Genomic DNA, 20,383 nt, shown 5'->3' on the forward strand with positions numbered 1-20,383 from the left:
CCATAGCATGGCACAACCCATGAGCTGGGGTGAGCCCAGGCACAGGCAGCTGGCGCCGGCTGCTCCCAGGGCCACTGCAGCCGGGGCTGGGGTGAGTGGAGCCATGGCCTTTCCCATCCCCCCACAGACTTACCTGCTCGGGCAAGGGGGCAGCTATGCTGATCACATAAAAGTGAATTTACCTTGCATATAAAGAATTATGGGTCTAAATATGCTTATCGCAAAGAGCGAATTCACTTATAAAGAACCCACGTAAAATCGAGGGAAAAGTGTACAGACCACTGAACTCATACTTCATCCTCACACACACACACACAACAGTTTCAGTTTCAACAACTAACACTTCCTCCAGACCATGGGCACAATTATGGGCACCAAAATGGCCCCACAACATGCCAAACTTTTTATGGCTCACCTAGAAGAATTCCTCAAGAATTGCACTATCAAACTCTTACTATACCCGAGATATGTACAGGACATCATCTGGACCAAAACTCTGCAGTCTCCGATTGAATTCTTGGTGGAAATTAACAATCATCACCCCTCCATCAGACTATCACTTGAATACATTTCCCTTTTGGACACTGTGATATCCAAGATGGTAAAATTCAAACCACCATACATAAGAAACCCACAAAACAACATACATATCTACACAGAACCAACAATCACCCTAAACACACCAAGAAACCTGTAATATATAGCCAATACTACCCAATTTGCACTCAGGCGTATATCCATGATCGCCATCTCACAAATCTCAAAAGGACCTTCAGCCAACCAGGACACTCCTCCAGAGAGCTAGATTGCGTTTTTGAAACAGCCACCTGGATACCACGTGAAGATTTGCTGCAGTACAACAAAAAGAAAATCCACACAAATCACACACCATTAGTTATGACATATCACTGTTCCCTGCAACCTACACAGAAAATCCTCAAACAACTGCAACCCATACTAGAAGACTATTTAATTCTTAGAGATCTTTCCAGAACCACCCATCCTTGCCTTCAACTAAGCACCGACCCTTGCTAACCTCATCACCAGAAGCAAACTCCCTATGACCCAAACTACACCCAATGGATCCAGACCATTCCAGGACAAGAAATGCAAAGCCTGCCAACATGTCCACAACCCTCACTATAACCATACCCTACAACAGAACCATCACCATTCCCAGATCTTATAGCTGCACCTCCAGAAATGATATACATTTCATCCAGTGCACAAAGGCTATGGACAGACATTACACATAAACCGGTTTAAGTGATCAGAAGCTGGTTTAAACCTGTAACAGAACAGATATTCAGTGTATATAAACCAGTTTGAAAGTGGCTGAAACTGGTATGAGATGAACCTAGTTGAATGTAGTATCAGACTTAACTGATTTGGGTCAAATTAGTTTATGCAATGTCTGCCCCACACTCCTTACTGGTTTAAGATGCTGCGGGTAGATACCTGGTTTATACTTGCTGGGCTGGGCTCTACAGCTCCACAGCAGGGCTGGCCCCTCCCCTCTGCTCCCTGGCTGCAGCTCTGGCAGAGACTTGCAGGCTACACCCCCCCCCCCCTTTCCCTTCAGCACTCCCTACTAAGCAGGAATTCCCCCCTCCCCTTCGTCTTGCAGAGAGTTACCTGTGTATTAGCTTGCAGACCACAAGCTGGCTATAGTCCCTGCTGTGACCAAGACAGAATCAACAGGTAGCTGGTAATGTCCCTCTGTTGTTTTCTTAATGGGGTGATAAACACTGTTATCAATTCCCTGCTGGGCTAAATCAGAGCATCCTGCTGGGGCCTGACCATGCCCCCCCTCAGCTCAGTTCTGTGAAAGGGAAGAGAAGGCTGCTCTAGTGCCCCCTGGCTTCTAGCTGAGCCACTGCAGGCACGTGCCTGCATTTCTGGAATGAAAAGGGAATGCCTATCCACCTCCAAATCGGTTTAAGATTTGCAGGGTAGAGTAACCAGCAAAGATTGAATCAATTCAGGCTTAGGCTTTTTGAATGTCTGTCCCTAGCCCAGATGCCCAATGGAAAATATGCAGGACAAACCAACCAACTACTGCGCACCAGAATGAACACACACCAAAAAAAAAAAATCTACTTAAGACAAGAATACCCAACTACCTGTGGGGGTGCATTTCTCACAAGATAATCACTCCCTCTCTGATCTCTCAGTTCTAATCCTCAAAGGGACCTTACAAAATACCTTTCGTACACGAGCCTATGAACTTTACTTCATAGATCTACTGGATACAATAAAGGATGGACTCAATACAGACACTGGATTCATGACATATCACAACCTGTCTGGCATCTGATTCACCAGGTACCTGCCAGACCTGACCGTTTTACACTTTTCTTTTCTGCCCCTCCCCTTCTTTTCTGCCTTTTGCCTTCCTAATTTCCAGCCATTTTTTTTTTCCCCCACAGACAGCCTCTTTTCCACCTTTGAATTACCACCCCTGTAGAGTCTCCCTTACCCACCTTTGGCTTTTTTCCCCTGCTTCCTCCTTACCCTTCCCTACTTTACCTTTTGTTTTCATGATTCCTACCCATTTACAGTCTCACTAACATCCTGTCACTTTTAGCTTCTCTCATTCCTTGGAGTTTCAGAACAGCAGAGATTTCCTATGCCTGAAGGGTGACTGCGCCCGAAAGCTTGAAAAGACCTTATTTCCAGCTACTACATTGGTCTAATAAAAGATACTACATCTACTCAAAGAACCTTGTCTGCCAGTTCTAAAGCGCTGCTCTTTATTTACCATCAGAGGAAGCAACTCAAGTAGAGCAACCATAAGAGCAATTGAGACAGACTACCATTTATGGCAGCAGATAAGATCTTGAGAATTTAAGGCCACCACCCCTCCCTCCCCGCACCCCAACTCCCCCGTACTACTCTTGTACTATAAGATTAAAACTAAGCAGGGAGGAGTTACTATTCTTACACAAATAAAAGACTACTTGACCAGATTCACTTATCTTGAATGTCTTCCTTCCACTGCCCATTCCTACCCACAGCACCCTTGCATTTTTGTAAAATTATTTTTACACTCTTACCCTAACAGAATTATGAGAAACCATACTCCACATTGTTACAAATGGCTAGACTGAGTAGTTGCATCCACTATTTTTTTTTTTTGGGGGGGGGGGGGGGGGAGGGAAGAAATAAGATTCTGCAGATGCTATGATCATTGTGAAATACAGTCACACAACAGTCATCAGAAAGGATAAAACCTAGAAGATTTAGGAACAGGGCAACAGAAGACCTTTACCAACTGAGCTGATGGAAAACAGAAGAGTATCAAAATACTGGTAGTCTGTACAGGCATACCTCGAAGATATTGCGGGTTCGGTTCCAGACCACCGCAATAAAACGAATATCACTATAAAGCGAGTCACACGAATTTTTTGGTTTCCCAGTGCATATAAAAGTTATGTTTACACTATACTGTAGTCTATTAAGTGTGCAACAGCATTATGTCTAAAAAAACTATGTACATACCTTAATTAAAAAAATACTTTATTGCTTAAAAAATGCTTACCGATGGAAAAATGGCACCGATAGACTTGCTCGACACAGGGTTGCCACAAACCTTCAATTTGTAAAAAACGCAATATCTGCGAAGCGCAATAAAGCGAAGTGCAATAAAACGGAGATATGCCTGTATAGCCTTGGAGCAAAAAGTCAACATACATGCTTTGCTAATGCACAACAAAGGGAGTTAAAGATTCCTTTCTGAATATCAGAGGTCCATAGGAGTTCAAGCTCACAGAACATGCTCAATCACTGCTGATTATTATGGCAGGTTGTTTATGGAGCCACCTTTTGCTATACAAAGGTATTCACTGTTCCAACCAACCAAAGTGGTTCCAGTTTAGAAATCTAACTTTCAAGAGGAAGCCACACTCCAGGCAAGAGGAAGGAACAGTTGTCAATGAGAAGCACGGCACAGTCTCTATGAGGAAAGATACCTCCCCCTCCTGCTTCCCCCATAGAAAAAAACTGAACATACAGAATCTCAAGCAGTTTGTAGTTAAGAGGAAAAAAATACATACTAAACAGGCATGTTGCAAAAAAAAGTTCAAAGTTGCTATTTAACGAGCCAATGGCTTCTGGTGGAATCACTAATATATAAGAGTGTGAGTGTGTACACAAATATATAATTAATATATTAGTATATTAAATGATTCTACCACAACCTGTTAGCTCTTTAAACAGCAACTTTGACGTTTTCTAGCACCATGCCTATTCAGTTACATAGGGGTGGCAAAGGGAGGCATTAGAACTCCTACTCCTCTACCCCTGAAGGAGTGGCTGGTTCCCCAATATCCAGCCCAGTGGCAAGGTATTAGGCAACCCTGTGGGGACCCTGCTATTTCAGCCACTTCAGTCTCTGCCCTCTCTGGGACTGTTCAAGCAGCACATGGTTTCCTGATGTCCTTTAAACAGCACTGGAGAGTCCTAGAACTGTTCAAAAGACAGCAGGAAGTTCCTCATCCTAACTCCCCCCTGCCTGCTTGCTATGCCAATCACCAGAGCGATGGAGGAGGCAAGCACAGGATGGGAAATTCCCCATCACTGCAAGAGCTCTGGCAAGCATTGTGGGCATCGGGGTGAGGAGAGCAGTTCTCTTTGCCCCTAAAACCTCTACAGAGCAGGGAGACTGTACTTGGCAGCTGCTGCTTCTGAACAGCAGCTTTCCCCAGGTAGGAGAGAGTGCAGGCTGCCAATGACTGGGCTCCCCTGGGGACAGAGGGAGCCAAGGAGCAACCTGATGTAATCCTCTAGTTAGAGAACTTGCCTTTGAGGCAGTTTTGTAGCTTGCCAGCCAGGGAACTAAAATGACTACGTTCCCCTGCTCATCACTTTTCACGGCCCTGGAAAATACCTCCACTGAAATTTAATGCCTGGTTATACCCTAATTCTGCATGCTCTCAATTTCCAAAAGCCCTTTTAGAAATACCCATCTCACATCCTTCAGTTTTATGATGCAAGGTTGGGTCATAACAGCGTATTCTTTCTGGACAGATTCCATTTTAGTAACGTCTTCAGGAAAGATGCATACTATTGCTTAAACTGTAGTGAGAGGCAGTTAGCCAAAGTCAGAGACTAAAATGCTACCTATCCTGTTTTTTGCCATTATAGCATCAGTTGAAACAATGTTGCTATGTTTAGCTCCTTAAAAGTTGACACAATCAGTGAAAGAGGCTAAGGAAAGAGATGTCTACTTGTCAAGCATGTAAATTCCATTCTAGGAATGTTTTAAGCATTTTATCATGCTATTTCATATGTAGGTGCTTCAAAATGTAGTACTTAATTTCTAAAGGGAGATCACAGATGCCAATAATACTACCCCAAGAAAGGACAAACTAGGCAGCCAATTACATTATTCTCTATTAGTGTTAATGTCTTTACATTCTCAAGTCAGATCCTACTCTCTTACAAGCTAAGAAAAAAGGAGCTCCATCAAAATGTTAGTTCTGACCACTCATTCAACATGCATACAAAGACTCATCTCTTGCTGTACGGGCCAGAATATTTTGCTATTTGTTTTTAGTCGCATGAAAATAAAACTAGATGCTGCATTAAGCTTTAGTTTTCTTCTAAAGGGAGTGCATACTGGTAAAAGTACTAAGAAGGGAATGCTCAGAAATGAATGGCTGTGTGTCAGATACAGCTGTTGCTTTACAATATAAGATTTAAACCTTGCCACTATCCCCAGAAGCATATTTACACTGAAAACGTGGAGAAACCCCAGAAATAATCATTAGCAAGACAGTGGATCCAAACAAGAATGCCTCAAAATAGTTTACTTTCCTTCTTAATAAGATGACAGTTTGTTGAAGTATTTAGACTTAAATATATTGGTATCTCATTTTGGCAAGTAGCAAAAACAATGCTTTGGCTATACTAGTAGTTGCATACATGAATGATGTTCTCATATGAAAACCCATAATTGAGGGGAATAAAGTTTCAACTTCCTGTCCTCTTCAATAGTTGAAATCCAAAACCATAGCATAAGCTACCATACTAGTATAATTTTGACAGAAAAAGCTGCTTGGAAAAAAGTGTCCCAACAAAAAGAGTCTTGTAGGTAACAAACACTAAACCAACTATAATTGCTAGCTGGGTCACATGTTCTCAACTCACAGGAGCTCAGAGCTACAGAATTAAGCAATCAGCACAAAGATAAAATGTTTAGGGCCACAAGATTAAAACAAAGCACAAAAACACTACTCATTTAATCTCTTAGAAGCAGTCCTTACAACAAATAATGTAAGCATAGGTCACTTGGTACGCCAACACAAATCAGAATGATTTGTATCAAGTTAGCTACATGCTCTACTACAGTTACTCACCAAGTCAGCTATAGTTGAAGACCATTTTGTTTAACAATACTGTATCTACTCAAATTAAAGACAACTCCACAACAATTAGATTCTGTACATGGAAAAATGTGTAAATTTAAAAAATCATGTATAGAAACTAATTATTGGAGAGGGGTCTTAAATTCATCCCTCCCACCACTGCAGGGGGAGCAGACAGTGGGGAAGTAGGTGGTGTGGGGAGGTCAAGCAGCTTGCCCCCTGCTTGCATCTACCCCCCTTGTGTCCCACCTCTGCCTACCCATTCCTCCCAAACTCTGCTCCCCTACTTCACACCCCTTCCACCTTTGCTCCATGCCAGCAGGCTCTGTCCCCATTCTAGCCTGGGGCACTGAGCATGGCCCCAGCCCAGCTCCCACCCATCACACTCAGGAAATGGGGGAAAGAGGACAGGCAGTACAGTGGCAGGTGGGGTAGGAAGCAGAAAGCAGAGCAGCAGATTAGGTAGGGAGCAGCAGTGGTGACATGCAGGGGGTGCACATACACCCCGAGAGCCCTAGGGCATCCCCTGACATCAGCGTTCCCCACTCAGGCGATGGGCAAGGGGGAGCAGGTGAGGGCACTGGTGCCCTCCATGACAGCGCTGGCCAGGGAGTGAGGGGTGCCAGGAGAAGTGATCCCCACAGTCCTGCCATGGCTGATCATACCGACTGGGGGAGGGGGAAGTGGGGGGGTGGTGTTCCCACGCAGCCAACTGTGCCAACCCAGAAGCCCCCTTTCTCCCCACCCCGATAGCTGACCGGCTGCTGGGGAAGCAAGTACCCAACCCTGCCACCCAGGAGACACTAGTCACCCATGGGTGCAGGCCAACTTGTAAAATGCCTGACAAAAAAAAAAAAAGGTTGACCCTCACTGTTCTATGACATCTTCTGTAATTAAAATTCTTACACTTTTCCACAGCTTTCTTCTTTTCTACATGCAAAACACTTCATAAAAATACTTCATATGTTTTTAAATTCATCTGTATGAATGTCCAACAATTTTTGTAAAGCTACTTAAGCCCAGTAGCAGTACCCAACTTGTTAGTAGCTTACTTTTAACCGTGTAACATATACTACTGCCAAATTATGGTTCAGAAGTTGATAGGCTACTAGTTTTCCTACACTCATGGAAGCCATTTTCATTTCAGTGTTCAGCTCACAATATTTCAGGTTTTGTTTACATGCACAGATGCATTATTTTTTCCCCCCTTTTGGTGGTTTAATTGGTAACAAAATGTGTAATGCCAACTGAACACAATCTTCCCTGGTAATAACTACAAACCATATGAAGGTGTAGGGAGATCTTACACTTCTGTAACATCGGGGAAAGCATGCTTCATTTAGTTCAGATTTTGATCTTACAAAGATCCATATAAATCTGGATTTGCTCCATGGAGAGGAATTACAATGGAGTTACACTAGTAGAAGAGATGAGAACCTGACCCTAAATCTCTAATTCTAAATTAATGAAGTAGATTTCTCAAGGAAGTACTAGAGATTTGTTAAGTGCTTTACAAAGACATAACTAGTAAGAACCAACCTTTAATAAACCCCACGAGACTCCAGCACTCTTTTGTGCCAATGACTGGTTTATTTTTCTGTTCTCCTTATTCCAAGAATTAAACTGAAGACTCAAAAATGCACTTTTCAATATGCATGGAGCTAAGTGTTTATTTGGCCAGAGCAAGACAGCTCAAGCAGTCTGGAGGTCTACAACAGAGCTGTTACTATGCATAAACACCAAGAAATAGTTACGCTAAACAAGTTATTAAATTAAGTTTAATGCCATGAACACTATGATACTGAACATGCCTTCAGTCTGATGATTTTAAAATAAAAGCTTTTTAAAATTAAGCTTCCAGAATTTGCATCCAAAAGACAAATGGGGTGGAGAATGGGCTGGATAAATTCCATCACTAAAACGTCATTAGCAGTGGAACATCACTTTGGTATTCAAAAATATTTGCTTTAATTGTATCCGTCTGCTTTCATACATGTAAGTATAGCGCTGTTAAATATTCTGAACCAGAAAGAGGATTAATTATATTGGTAATAACAGATAATAAGGAAAGGAAATATAACCAACAGGATTAAAACCATATTTTCACTACAGTGCTGTTAACAACCTAAGATATTCATAATACTCCCTCTCACCTAATTTAAACTTGTTGCTATCCTATCCAATATTCAAATGCATACAGAAAATTCCATGGGGTTAGAATACATCTTCTCAATATTCTTTGGCTTGTAACATAGAAATATTTAAAAATCCTAGCATGGGAGTGTACAGTGAAGTGTAAAATTTATTCCACCTTTGGCTGATCATTTCATACTTTTTAAATACTTTTGTTACCAAGTTCACATGAAAAATACTAGCAGTTATACTCAAGTTAGATCCCATTTTTCTAAGGAATCATGTGATTTATCCCAGTGCTGCTTAAGTAGATAAAGTATTCACTAGCTCCATGTCTAGCTTTAGATTTTGTGCTACAAGACCCTGCTAAAAGGCTCAGTCAGGCACTATCATGAATATAAGATATTTAGATTCTTTCTGCCAGGTAAGCTGCTCAATGCAACTGGTGGGCAGTTCATTCTCTCTGATTTTCTATTTCAAGGTCAACAATAGATTTACCTGCATAATGTACAGGGATTTCTATCTTTGGCCCTATGACGTAATGGCCCTCCTCCAGGCTATGCGCTGTAATTGTTGTCCACTGCCGGCATGAATGAATCAGAAGATAATCACTCTCTCGAAGGCCTTCTACCACTTCTCCTGCAAAAGAAAATGTAGTTTTATGTCAGATTCACTGCCTTTAAAACCCCCCCAAAGAAACAAAAAAATAACCCAACCCAAACCCTAAAGCTTTGAGGTACAAAAGTTAAGCCATTTATTTTATATTGCTGTTTACACCGGCAACTGAATACCTAACAGTGTTCAAGATTATTCTAACCATATGCAAGTGGCAGACTTCCTGTAGGAATAAGTTACTACAGTTTTTCAGCAGCTCCAAATTCTGAAATTTATTATTTACCTTCTAAGGTAACAATGAAACACCACTGAGGATAGGCTGGATGAGAGTGTGGAGACCCCCAAAAATCCAAAAGAGCCTCAGTTGTATATGCATGTAGATGTACTTTAATAAGCATCAACCATCTTTTGCCACAAACAACATATGAATATCACAATACTTCTGTAGTAAATCACCTTTTCAATTCTTTTTAGCAATCTGGATAGACATCTAACAATTGCATCGAACGCATAATAGTATACCCACATTAATGTGGTAGCATGAAGATCCTAGATAAAATACTAGACAGTTTCTGCAAGGTTATAGATAGGAACACTATTACAACAGCATCAGAAACCATCATTTTTTATTATTTGTAACATGAATATATTTGCTATCCATCCAGATTTCCATTTTGTGCTTTACCTGACAGTTTATATGACAATTTGTAGTCAAATCTTTCCGCTCTGTACATAAATGACTGGTGCCCCCCCGAGACTGGGGGAGCACCATGGCAGCATGCGGGGACCTCCTGCAGCCACCAGCATTGGTATTGGAGGTGGCGGGGGCATGGGCAGGGGGCAAGCATGGACTGACCACAGATGCCGGCAGCAGTCAATCTTGGGGGGGTGGGGAAATGACACATGCCCCCACTACACATTGCCTATGGTTCTGTACTGGCAAACAAACAACACAGGCTATCATACTTGGGGGCAGGAAGATGCTTTAGTTGCACTGATCTTGCTCACTACTCAACTGGTGATCCCTGTACGCCTAGTCCTGAACTTTTTTGCATGTTAAGTTCTTTCACAGAAATCAATGGAAAACTATCAAGGCAAACTAGAAAAGTATGGTTCAGAGCTTCCCCTAGTCCATTTCTGCTGTCATCCCTGCTCCATACTTTAGTAACTGCCAGGCCCACCCAATACTCCCCAGGTTTCAACCATCATTCGTGTCTATGGGCTATGGAGCTGTGTGCTGGTGCATAGAAGCATGTGGGCCTCCAGCTGGGTGTATGGGAGCCAGGGTAGGGTCCATGGAGCTCTGCCTATGCATGGGGGCTCTCCTGAGCTCAGTGACAGGAGAATGCATGCAAGGCAGGGTACTTCATGATGGGGTGCAGTGACACGGCCCAGGGACTACAGTGCCCATGTCTCAGCGCTTGTGCAAGGGGATACAGACACTTGCCCACACTGCCTGCAGCTGATAGGCTTGGCTCTGGGAGGGCTATGGGGCAGGGCCCACTGGGCACTCAGTCAGAGCAACAGATCATGGGCCGAGTGCTAGCATGTCTCTATACGGGGTGAGTGGGGGACCGCAATGGAGGCTGGGAAGCTGGAGAACAGCAATCTAACTTGAAATCAACAGGGGATCTGGTACAGAAGTTTGATTCACCAGTCTAACCTAAATCTATTACACCTGGCTCAATGTGCACACAAATCTCTTTCAGACCAGGTTCTGCCATTTTTAGACTAGTTTGTGTGCTGAACTTCTGCACTGTTACAGGTTAAAATGATTTCTGATCACTCAGACCAGTATAGGTGTCATGTCGGTACCTGACCCTTATTACAATACATATTCTAGATACAGTGGCCAAAGCATTTGCCTCGTACTATATCTGCCAGCACAGTATGACACTTCCACAAGATAGTTCTTATCTACCTGTAGCCAAACTCAGACTGGTTTTCTACTTAATGCAGTGGTCAGCAACCTACAGCCTATGGGTGGCAAATCAATCCACACAAGCTTTGGATATGGCCCATGGACACAGGGCTTTGGTGGTAGTCTATGGTTGGAGGTTTGCCTGTAAACACTCTCCCTGTGCCACCACAGGGACAAGTCTCAGTGGCACGGCCAGGTCCTAGTGCCTGTCTCCCTGCCTCTAACCCAGGCTGGGTCATTCTGGCCCACAGCCCCAGAAGGCTGCCTACCCTGGCTTAGTGTATAAGGCAAATGTGGACAGATTCACACCTTTAAAAATACCATTGTCAGAAAAGCAGTCAAGAACAGACTGAGGTGCAGCTGACAGGCCAAGATTAGTTTACCTGACAGTTAAAGGCAAAAAGTTATACAGTACATTTTATTGTCATGCTTTCCTACAAATCTTTCACAATCATAGCCAGGAGTCTTTCATAAATCACCTTCACCTGCCTTGCAACCAATTTTGGATAGCATACATTCATTCATCTACCACAGCTGGTCATACATACTTTTCCAATGAAGGAGGCAGCTCTCCAATTGCTTCTATACAAATTAGTACAAAAGTTATGACTTTCATTCTCAAAAGCAATTTTATTTCTTTTGCTGGAAAGGTAGAAAACTTTGGGAGCTTGTTCCTGGTTGGTTAATGTTTCATGGATATTTTGGTTTTGTTTGGTTAATTAATTGCCCTTGTTTCCTGTTATGCCTTTCTGTCTTAATAAGAGAGCCCTTTTAATCCTGGTTATTCCCCTTCCTCCCCCCATCACAGAGGTACTATTTTAGTACATTCTTACCATTTGTAGTACAGAGAGAAGGCAATTCCCAAGTACTGCGTTTTAGAACTGGGTTTCGGTTGTTACTATTAGCACATTCCTTGGTACTCAAAAGGGACGAATGAAGTTTTTATTAAACACAATTTCTTGCTATTTTATTGTAGCCCTACAGCCCCCTCCTTCAATACAGATGATTTATAATGAACTGGCCTCTTATATCTTGAAGTACATTCAGGTATTCAGCAGAACACATATACACAAAGCTCTTACAGAATTTCTGCTTTCTGACATCTTGCCTACTCTCTGAGCACAAGCTAACTGATAATATGTAAAAACTCTCTTTAGTTAGCCGAGACAAATATTCAGTTATGTGCATTTGAAAAAGAAACGGACTTTAAAGGAAGACATTCAGTAATAGATTTGGTTGTTTACATTAACCATGTGAACTGTATATGCACTGAAAACATATTTGGCATATAATTTTAGGAACTGAGAATTTAAGTTATCCAAATCTTCCACTACTTAAACTATAAAGGGATTAAACCAGTCTTCAAAGCATACAAAGTTATCCATTCTCGTTTCACACACTCAGCCTATTCCTACTAAAGTTTGCTGAACAAGCTTTAAAGCACCCCTGCTGCCATTTTAAAAGTGAGGGATGCTGAATTCATGAAAGGTTGCTCGTGTTTTACAACTATACAAGGACATCACTCAAAGTAGTTGTGATTATAGTAGTTAGATATAAATTGTCACTTTAATAACCCAAATGTGTGTACCTTCATTCTTATTGAGAACGCTGATTACAAGTAGCTTTCTGTTTTTAAGAAGTAACTAACAAACAATTATCCATGCCACAACTCCCCAGAAGCTGCAAAGTAAGTGAAAATCTGACTGAACTATGAGGACCACTTTATTATTTATGGCCAGATAAAAATAGATTCTTCGTATCAGAAAAATCCTTCCGATTTCTTGAGGTATTAAATTGACAGGAGGTAGATGTTAGTACCCAATCCCCAGGTGAAGAGTTCCCATGCCCATTAAATCTACTCATTTTTAAATACAGATCCTTCTCCACCTCAACTAGGAACTGGGGTTTAAAAGATAAAGTGACAATATTATCCCTAGCATTTGCTGTTAAAAGGGCTTGCTCATTGTAAAGCTGGCAGGAGGATCTCACTAATATCCATGGGCAATTTTTCAGAACCAAAAAGCACTGTGATTTTTTTATGACCAGCTTCTATACACTGGAGCTTGAATGGCAAGACTTAAGTCCCCATGGATAGGTATGTTGCCTGAACTGAATTTCTCTGAGTTTTATTTAAGTCTGTTTTTTAAACCAACTTGCATTAGCCAGCACCATACTCTGGTGCTAAGGGATGGAGTCCCGTAGCAGGAACAAGATTTTGTAGAGCTGTCTGGCTGCATGTACAGCCTTTGAGACATCGTGTCAAAGAAGGCAAAACATTGCATTCCTTATAAACAATATTTTAATCTTTTGACTTTGTAGGCACAGACAGTTTTATTAGTTCAGAGTGTTTAACAGAAATCTAAATGTCTATGGAAAGCTTCACAGTGATGCTAAAAGCCAGATCTTAAATCTCAAAAGTCAGTTAATGGAATAATCTAGTCTAACCATTAAAGATTTGGCCCACTAAGATTCACAAAGCAATGTTCCTGCTAGTTCGTCACCATCTAGGTCCCCAAATATAGCACTGGTTTTTTGACGCCAACTAAAAACCAACCTTCTTTAAGTGTTTTATTCTAGCACTAGGAAACTGACACTTAAATTACTTACAGAATATGAAGGCTAACATGACTCATTCACCTACAAAAATATGCTGTTAAAAATAAAATCTGGATCTACAAGAATCTAAACATTTCGAAATGCCACATATTTGTTCATCTCTGTTTAAAGTTTGCATCTACTCCTTCAAGTGGAAGCTCCCAAATCCAGAGCAAATTAAATGGGAGATTAGAAGAAGAAGAAAAAAAAAAAACAGTTTAAGAAAAGGACAAAGTCATTAGGTACCATTTAAATAAACCAAGCAATTCGAAGTGGAAAAAGTAAATCCTAATGGAGCTGTGCATTCACTGTTACAGAGCTGGTGAAGACAGGGCCAGGTATATCGCCACATATCCACCAGAGGCTAGGATTCCCTACTTTCATTTGAAGTACGAGGTCCATAAGAAAGTGGCAAGTAGAGGCTGCTCAAAGTATACACCAATTTAATAATCAAGGCAGCTAAGGGTTATATAAAACTTCTTTTTCAAAAAGTACCACTTATTTGGTGGAGGTGAGGGGTGGTCTTATTTAGATTTGACTAAGGAAAAGATACCAATTCAAGGTTTTTAGCCAAGTCTCAACCATGCCATGAACACCACAATAAAAAAGTCATAGCAGCAGTAAACTAATAGTTTAAACATGAACTCAGCCAGACATCTACAGAAATTCCTTTCTACCCCTTCTCTGTTCTGGGAAGCACATTCTCAGCCTCTGCCAAACGCAGTCTCAAAACAGGTGTCTTTAACAGTACAGAAAGTTACCAAATCCAGGCTAACCGGAGGTGCAAATTCCAGAATCCTAGAGACATCCTCCCTGTCAGCTGCCTTCTTTACCAGATATTCGGACTACAGGTCTCAACTCATCACCTACAGCTCTTTTCACATGTCAGTTATGTCTCCCCTGCAACATATGCAATTATTCTGACATGTTGTAGTATACACTGTGTATAGCATTTTACTTGTTTTGGCAAATGCACTCCACTTCAACATTCACCCAGAGCCATATATGCAGTTCTCTGGCTCTTAATATTTCTTTCAAGCCTTTATTGAGTGTGGAGCCACAGAGGTTGAGCACCACCACTGAATTACACAAAAAACAACTTTTAAAGACCTTTTTACTCTTTCAGCCTCCTTTCTAGAGAAGACAAGAGACAGGCAACAAGTTATGTTTTAATCCAACAATCATATGTTTAGGCAGCTTCTGCTCCTCCATACTCTTGGCTAGATGTACGTAAAGGTCTTGGTGACCAGACCTCCTAGGCATACACCATGACCCACAGAATCCACAGTTGCCTACTGCGTTTAGGAGGGGCTAAATTTAGAGTCTAAAGCAATGCCAGTTCAAGATAAGGGAACATTCAATCACACAACATGACAAACAACAGCCTTCAGCTTAGAGAGACAGTTCAGGCCTCATCTACAAAGCCTTATTTGCAAAGATTTCTCTCTGTTGCTAACATCAGTTCAGTCATGTTTGATGTAATGTTGCAGAACCTTTGCCAGCATTTTAACACGATATTGATTAAATTACTTTACTGTTCACAACAGACTTGGAGAGGTAAGGCGGTGAGAGATTCTCAAAAATAAATAATTTGGGCAACTAAAGTTATGTATTAGAATGCAAAAGGGAGATGGGTCAAACTACCAAAACCTTATATACTTAGGAAAAATTAAGTAAAAGAGACGTTACTACAAATTCTCAAAATACTGAGGGCAGGGAGCAGGGTTAATACAACATAACCTGAATTGGTCTTTTGTGGCCTTACTATTTGCACTTGTAGAGAGTGCACAATGTGAAAGTTTGATAATCTGATGGTAGATTTACTGTGGAACTGCAAGATAGTGTAAATGAATCAAATTGCTGCATACACTGATAAAGACAACTACTGAAGTGCTTCCAAATGGTTACCAAGAGAGAAAATGTGTTTGCCATTTAAATACCAGCCTCATACATAATTAACCCATACTTACTGCATCTCCGATGCATGCTGTCCCAGTTTAACAGCTGGGAAAGAGCACACACAAATCAGAAAAGCACGACAAAACCTTTTCTAGCCATAGGCCAATCAGTATTCATTTCTCATCCAGTTCAAGACCCAGCAAAATGCTACCAGTATATTATGTTTTATTTTTATTGCCTGGCTATATTACCATAGCAACTTCTACTTTGCAGAACAGGTGCCTCTATTACTGCGGTTTACTTTACTAATACTCAAAGCTCCCCCCCCACCCCATTATATTTCCTTAAAAAGATGCTAATATTTAAGCCTATATTTTCAGGGAAAAAGTGAACATTTCTTGTACAGTCTGAGCATTCAAACTAAGAGGGACAGGGATCTTTCTTAATAGTGGTCAGCTCATGCAAATTGTTTATCTGATCCTGTATCTACATCAGCGATTCTTAGGGCAGGGTGCCATGGTACCCCGGGGTGCCTAGAGATCTATTCAAGGGTGTCGTGGAATGTCACACAATGGTAATAGCATGGTTAAGTTTGCAAACATGAATCAAAACACAAACCCACAGGTTTCAAATAGAAACCCATAGTTGTGATCTGAGTTCTTTTCAACAGAAAAACTACTGTATTTTTTTTTTTGCCTACAGAAGTGTCAAAACTAAGAGCTGACACTTTCCAAGGTGTGCCTTGAGCCCAAGAAGCTTGAGAACTACTGGTATACATCAAGTAGAAAAGAGATATAGGTTAGTTAGCAATTAGTTTCATTTACCGTATTTTTCGGACCATAAGACGCACCAGACCATAAGACGCACCCCTCCTGGAGCCTCAGTCTCCGCGGCAGCGAGTCCCTCCTTCGGACTCCTGCCCCGTCTGTTCTGGCCGGCCATTTTTATTGCCGGCTCCCGGCCACCGGCACGGGCACCGACTTCCGGTCTAAACAAGCGGCGGATGTCCTGCTCGGGCTCCGCCGCCTCCGCGGGCAAGCTCCGCCCCGTCTCCCCAGGACACGGCATAAACAAGCGGCGGGTGCCCCGTTCGGGCTCCGCCGCCTCCGCGGGCAAGCTCCGCCCCGTCTCCCCGGGACACACACCTTCAGACCATAAGACGCACCCTCCTTTTCCCCCCACTTTTGGGGGGGAAAAAAAGTGCGTCTTATGGTCCGAAAAATACGGTAACTTCAGAGTTAGTTTTGTCTATTGGAAATAACCTCACCAACAGACAAGCCCTGTTGTCTACTTCCTTCACAGTTCCCATGAATCTATAACATGGGTTGGAGGGCAAAGAGAGCAGTTCAGTAGCCTAGGAAAGAAGTCTAAATTTTCTAGCTTAAATGCTGTGATAAGAATTCAAATGCTGCGATTATGTTTTTGGATGTGGTGTAGGAATGAAAACATTTAAATCAGATGAAGGACATAATACACAGCAACATTTATAGAAAGCTTTCTATGCTCTTGAGACTACAAGCACAGGCAACTTTGCTTCTGGCCCTTATTACTGGCCAAGTGTTTAGAAAAATTACTGTTCCTTAAAGTATTTGTACCAATACAGTAAGAGTTTTGAGGCCTGAAAAGCCATAAATATGGGACCTTCCATGTGGCTCACCTGAGTTACTAAGATTTCTCCCTTCTCCGTCCCTGAAGATTAAAATTGATAAAACTATATAAATCAGTGTGCTATTATGAGTCTCTTTCTCAGTATCAAAGCCTGTTTGTGTCCTGAGCTCTTCCAAAAATAAAATAGGTCCTCATGCACTTTTAACAGGATACATTCTGTGCCACCACACTTCAAGGCATACATGCTATGGATTGCCATGGAAGCCAGGGATAAAGAGAGACCCAGCAGTACCATAGCAAGGTTAGTGCCAGTGGTACACCAATACTGGGCACTCTCACACTGGGTGGGGGGGCTGCTGCTGGTGGCTGTGCAATCACGGTAGCAACCAGAAGTTGTCACTACCCCTATGAACTGGGCCCCTGGGGATGTCCCTACACTGCTGAGACCCAAGTTTTCCAAGCCAAAGGCTTATCCCTTGAGAATCCACAGCAGGGCAGGCCTCAAGGAGTCCTAGAGGGAGAGGGAGCCCAAATAAGGAATCTTCTTCGGGAATACCAAATGAGCTTCTCTGAATAGGGACATGATTTATGACAAAAAGTTATACCACAACTCCTTCCAAATGATCACAAACAGCTAATAACTGCTAACAACATGAATCTCAGCATATTCCTCCCAAAACTCGAGAGGAACCCTAGGCTTTGACTTCACTAAATTTTACAAAATTAAATTTTGCAGTTTCAGTGCCTTGGAAACCACCAGAAATAGGATTCCCTATAGCAGGCCTAACAAGGGTGTTATCTGACTGTCCACATTAGAATAGTTGTTTTTAACCTTTTTATAAAAGTGAGGCACACCCCAAAAGTGTCAGCTCTTAGTTTTCACTCTTCTTTTGACTACAGAAAACCAAGAGCAATTTTCTGTTGCAAAGAACTCAGAAAGAACAAAAATATGGAAATCTATTAGAAGTCCCTGAATTTATCATCTCGTGAATCATGTTTGTAAACTTATTACCATTTTGTGGCACCCTTGAGAGGATTTCCAGGCATCCCAAGGTACTGTGTCGCTAAGAATCACTGTATTTTAAGAAAGAACAGAGTGAAGGAACCCATGGTCAAGCAATGCAACAAAAACCTATTTCCCTCAGACTCCAGATATCTTGACCATTCAAGACACAAAGAGACACAGAACGAAAGGGAGCATATCATAAACCTTGTTTATCACTACATTCTCTATACCAGACTTATCATAACCTTCTGTTTTCTGGTAGGCTTTCTATAGAATATGCAAACGTTAAACTGCACTGTTGCAAGCATACTCGCTCATTTTCTTCAACTGCATGTTTTGTTCTTAATAATTGTGATAACCACAAGTGGCAGAAGTAGTAGCGAGGGCCTGCCTTCCTTCTGACAAAGCACCAAAAATGACAATACTGAGGAAAGCCAAGGTACATGGGTGAAAATAGCCTTCATCTCCATTCTAACCTAAATATCAGAGTAGCCTTCAGCACTGCTTGCCATAATGGGGGAGAGGGAGGAGGGGAAAGAACAACTTGTGAATAGATGGAACCTCTTCAATCATTTAAAACAAGCAAACAAACAACCACCACTCAGACAGTTAATACAGAGAAGTCCATAGGAAAAACACCAAATGGCATCATCCAACCTTACAGAAGCCATATTGAAATATACAACTGACAATGTTCTGCTGCAAGGGAGGTCTATTATCAACAGTTTAGATACTTCAGACTACCTTTACCCTACAAAACTATAGAACACTGTACAGAGAAAGCTTTGTTGGCTTCCCAAAGCCATTGATAAAGAGATTAAAACTAGGTTCTATGCACTGTCACTGACTTAATATGGATAACCAAGAGAATCATAGATAAGTCAGGGCTGGAAAGGGCCTCTGGAGGTCATCTAGGGCCCAGGCCAACCCCCTGCCTGAGGGAGGATCATCCCTATTCAAGCCATCCTTACAAATCCTCATCTAGCCTATTCCTACAACTACACTAATCAAGAGAACCCTGTTGCACAACTACAAGGCATATTGTCTAAGACATCAAAAGCACTCTGACCTGCTACAGGCAAAGCAGAGGGACAACAGTAGACTGTCCTGCTATTGCAAGGGTTGTTAAAATACACTCAAGAGACCCAAGGAAGTAGGCCATACCCATGGCTACAGAGCAAGGCAAAAATCTCACAGTCCATAAAGGAGCATGAGAAGCATCCCTAGCATTTGAAAGTTCTTGCCTAACTCCAAAAGATAGCGTGTATATAGGCATTTTTAGCTGAAGCATTTGCACATTAGAGAGAGAGAGAGAGAGAGAGAGAGAGAGAGAGAGAGAGAGAGAGAGAGAGAGAGAGACCACACACACATGTATCATGCAGGCAACTAACTATATTTGGCTGAGGGAAGGAGCTGTCAGTTATACCAATTTATCTGCAGAAAGCTCCAGAGTCTACCTAAACAAGGTGACTGCAACCTTCTGTATGCAATTTCTGAAGTCAGTTGTTCCTAGCACACAATTTCAGTGTTGTATCAAAAACTAGAGGACTAAAATACTTGGTTAAGCAGACAGAAGGCATCTAAGGCAGAACTTAGCAATCTGACTACCTTCCTAAAACACTCAACTAGCCTGCCTCTTAAGCACAGAAGACTATTAAAAGGAAATGAGAGAACAGCCATATATGTGCACATGCATGCATGCACGCACACGCAAAGGGAGAAATGCAGCACCCAAGTGGAAATGCAGATATGACAGGGATAAATGACACAAAAATCAGAAGAATAGGAATTTGTCTAGGGATTTAAAATGAAGCTAAATCACTTACACTGAAACAGACAGATCTAATCATATCCAAAAGTCAACATACCCATTTTCATTTGGCTCCAGCCCTATTGGTTTGGCACTGAATTGCCAGGAAAAGCACCAGTCACAGAAATCACCCCTGCCACCATGAGTACCTTTGTTTTGTTGTGGTTTCCCATCCAGGCAAAAATTAGATCCAATAATTAGGTCACAGTGTTTACAACTTCCATCTAACTCCTAAAGTAGTTAACAAGACATTACAGGTGCACCAATAGATTTTGGAGGCCGATACTGATAGCTGATTTTTAAGGAAAAATAGGGATCCCCCAAATAGGGATACTGGCTGATACCAATCCGATTTCTGATACAGCTATGTGCAGCTGGTAAATCTGTTGTGGTGGAAGGGGTATGGGGAGGCAGATCAAGGCCCTTGC

At 41.9% G+C, this 20,383-nt stretch overlaps 1 protein-coding gene across 3 annotated transcripts in view; it reads right to left on the reverse strand.

Annotated features, from left to right (window-relative positions):
• Positions 1–20,383, reverse strand: part of GAREM1 (GRB2 associated regulator of MAPK1 subtype 1) — a 138,405-nt gene that overhangs the window by 95,265 nt on the left and 22,757 nt on the right. For 2 of the 3 annotated variants that reach the window (XM_090039895.1, XM_090039894.1), the window contains exon 2: positions 9,000–9,140. In XM_090039895.1, the coding sequence (XP_089896021.1) occupies positions 9,000–9,140 (141 nt within the window). Of the gene's footprint in view, positions 1–8,999; positions 9,141–20,383 lie in introns of those variants that run through there. The other variant, XM_090039898.1, reaches the window with a different exon arrangement.

This window comes from Crocodylus siamensis, chromosome 3, assembly GCF_052110815.1.
Source record: "Crocodylus siamensis isolate JL-2025a chromosome 3, ASM5211081v1, whole genome shotgun sequence".
In the NCBI taxonomy this organism is placed as follows: domain Eukaryota; kingdom Metazoa; phylum Chordata; order Crocodylia; family Crocodylidae; genus Crocodylus; species Crocodylus siamensis.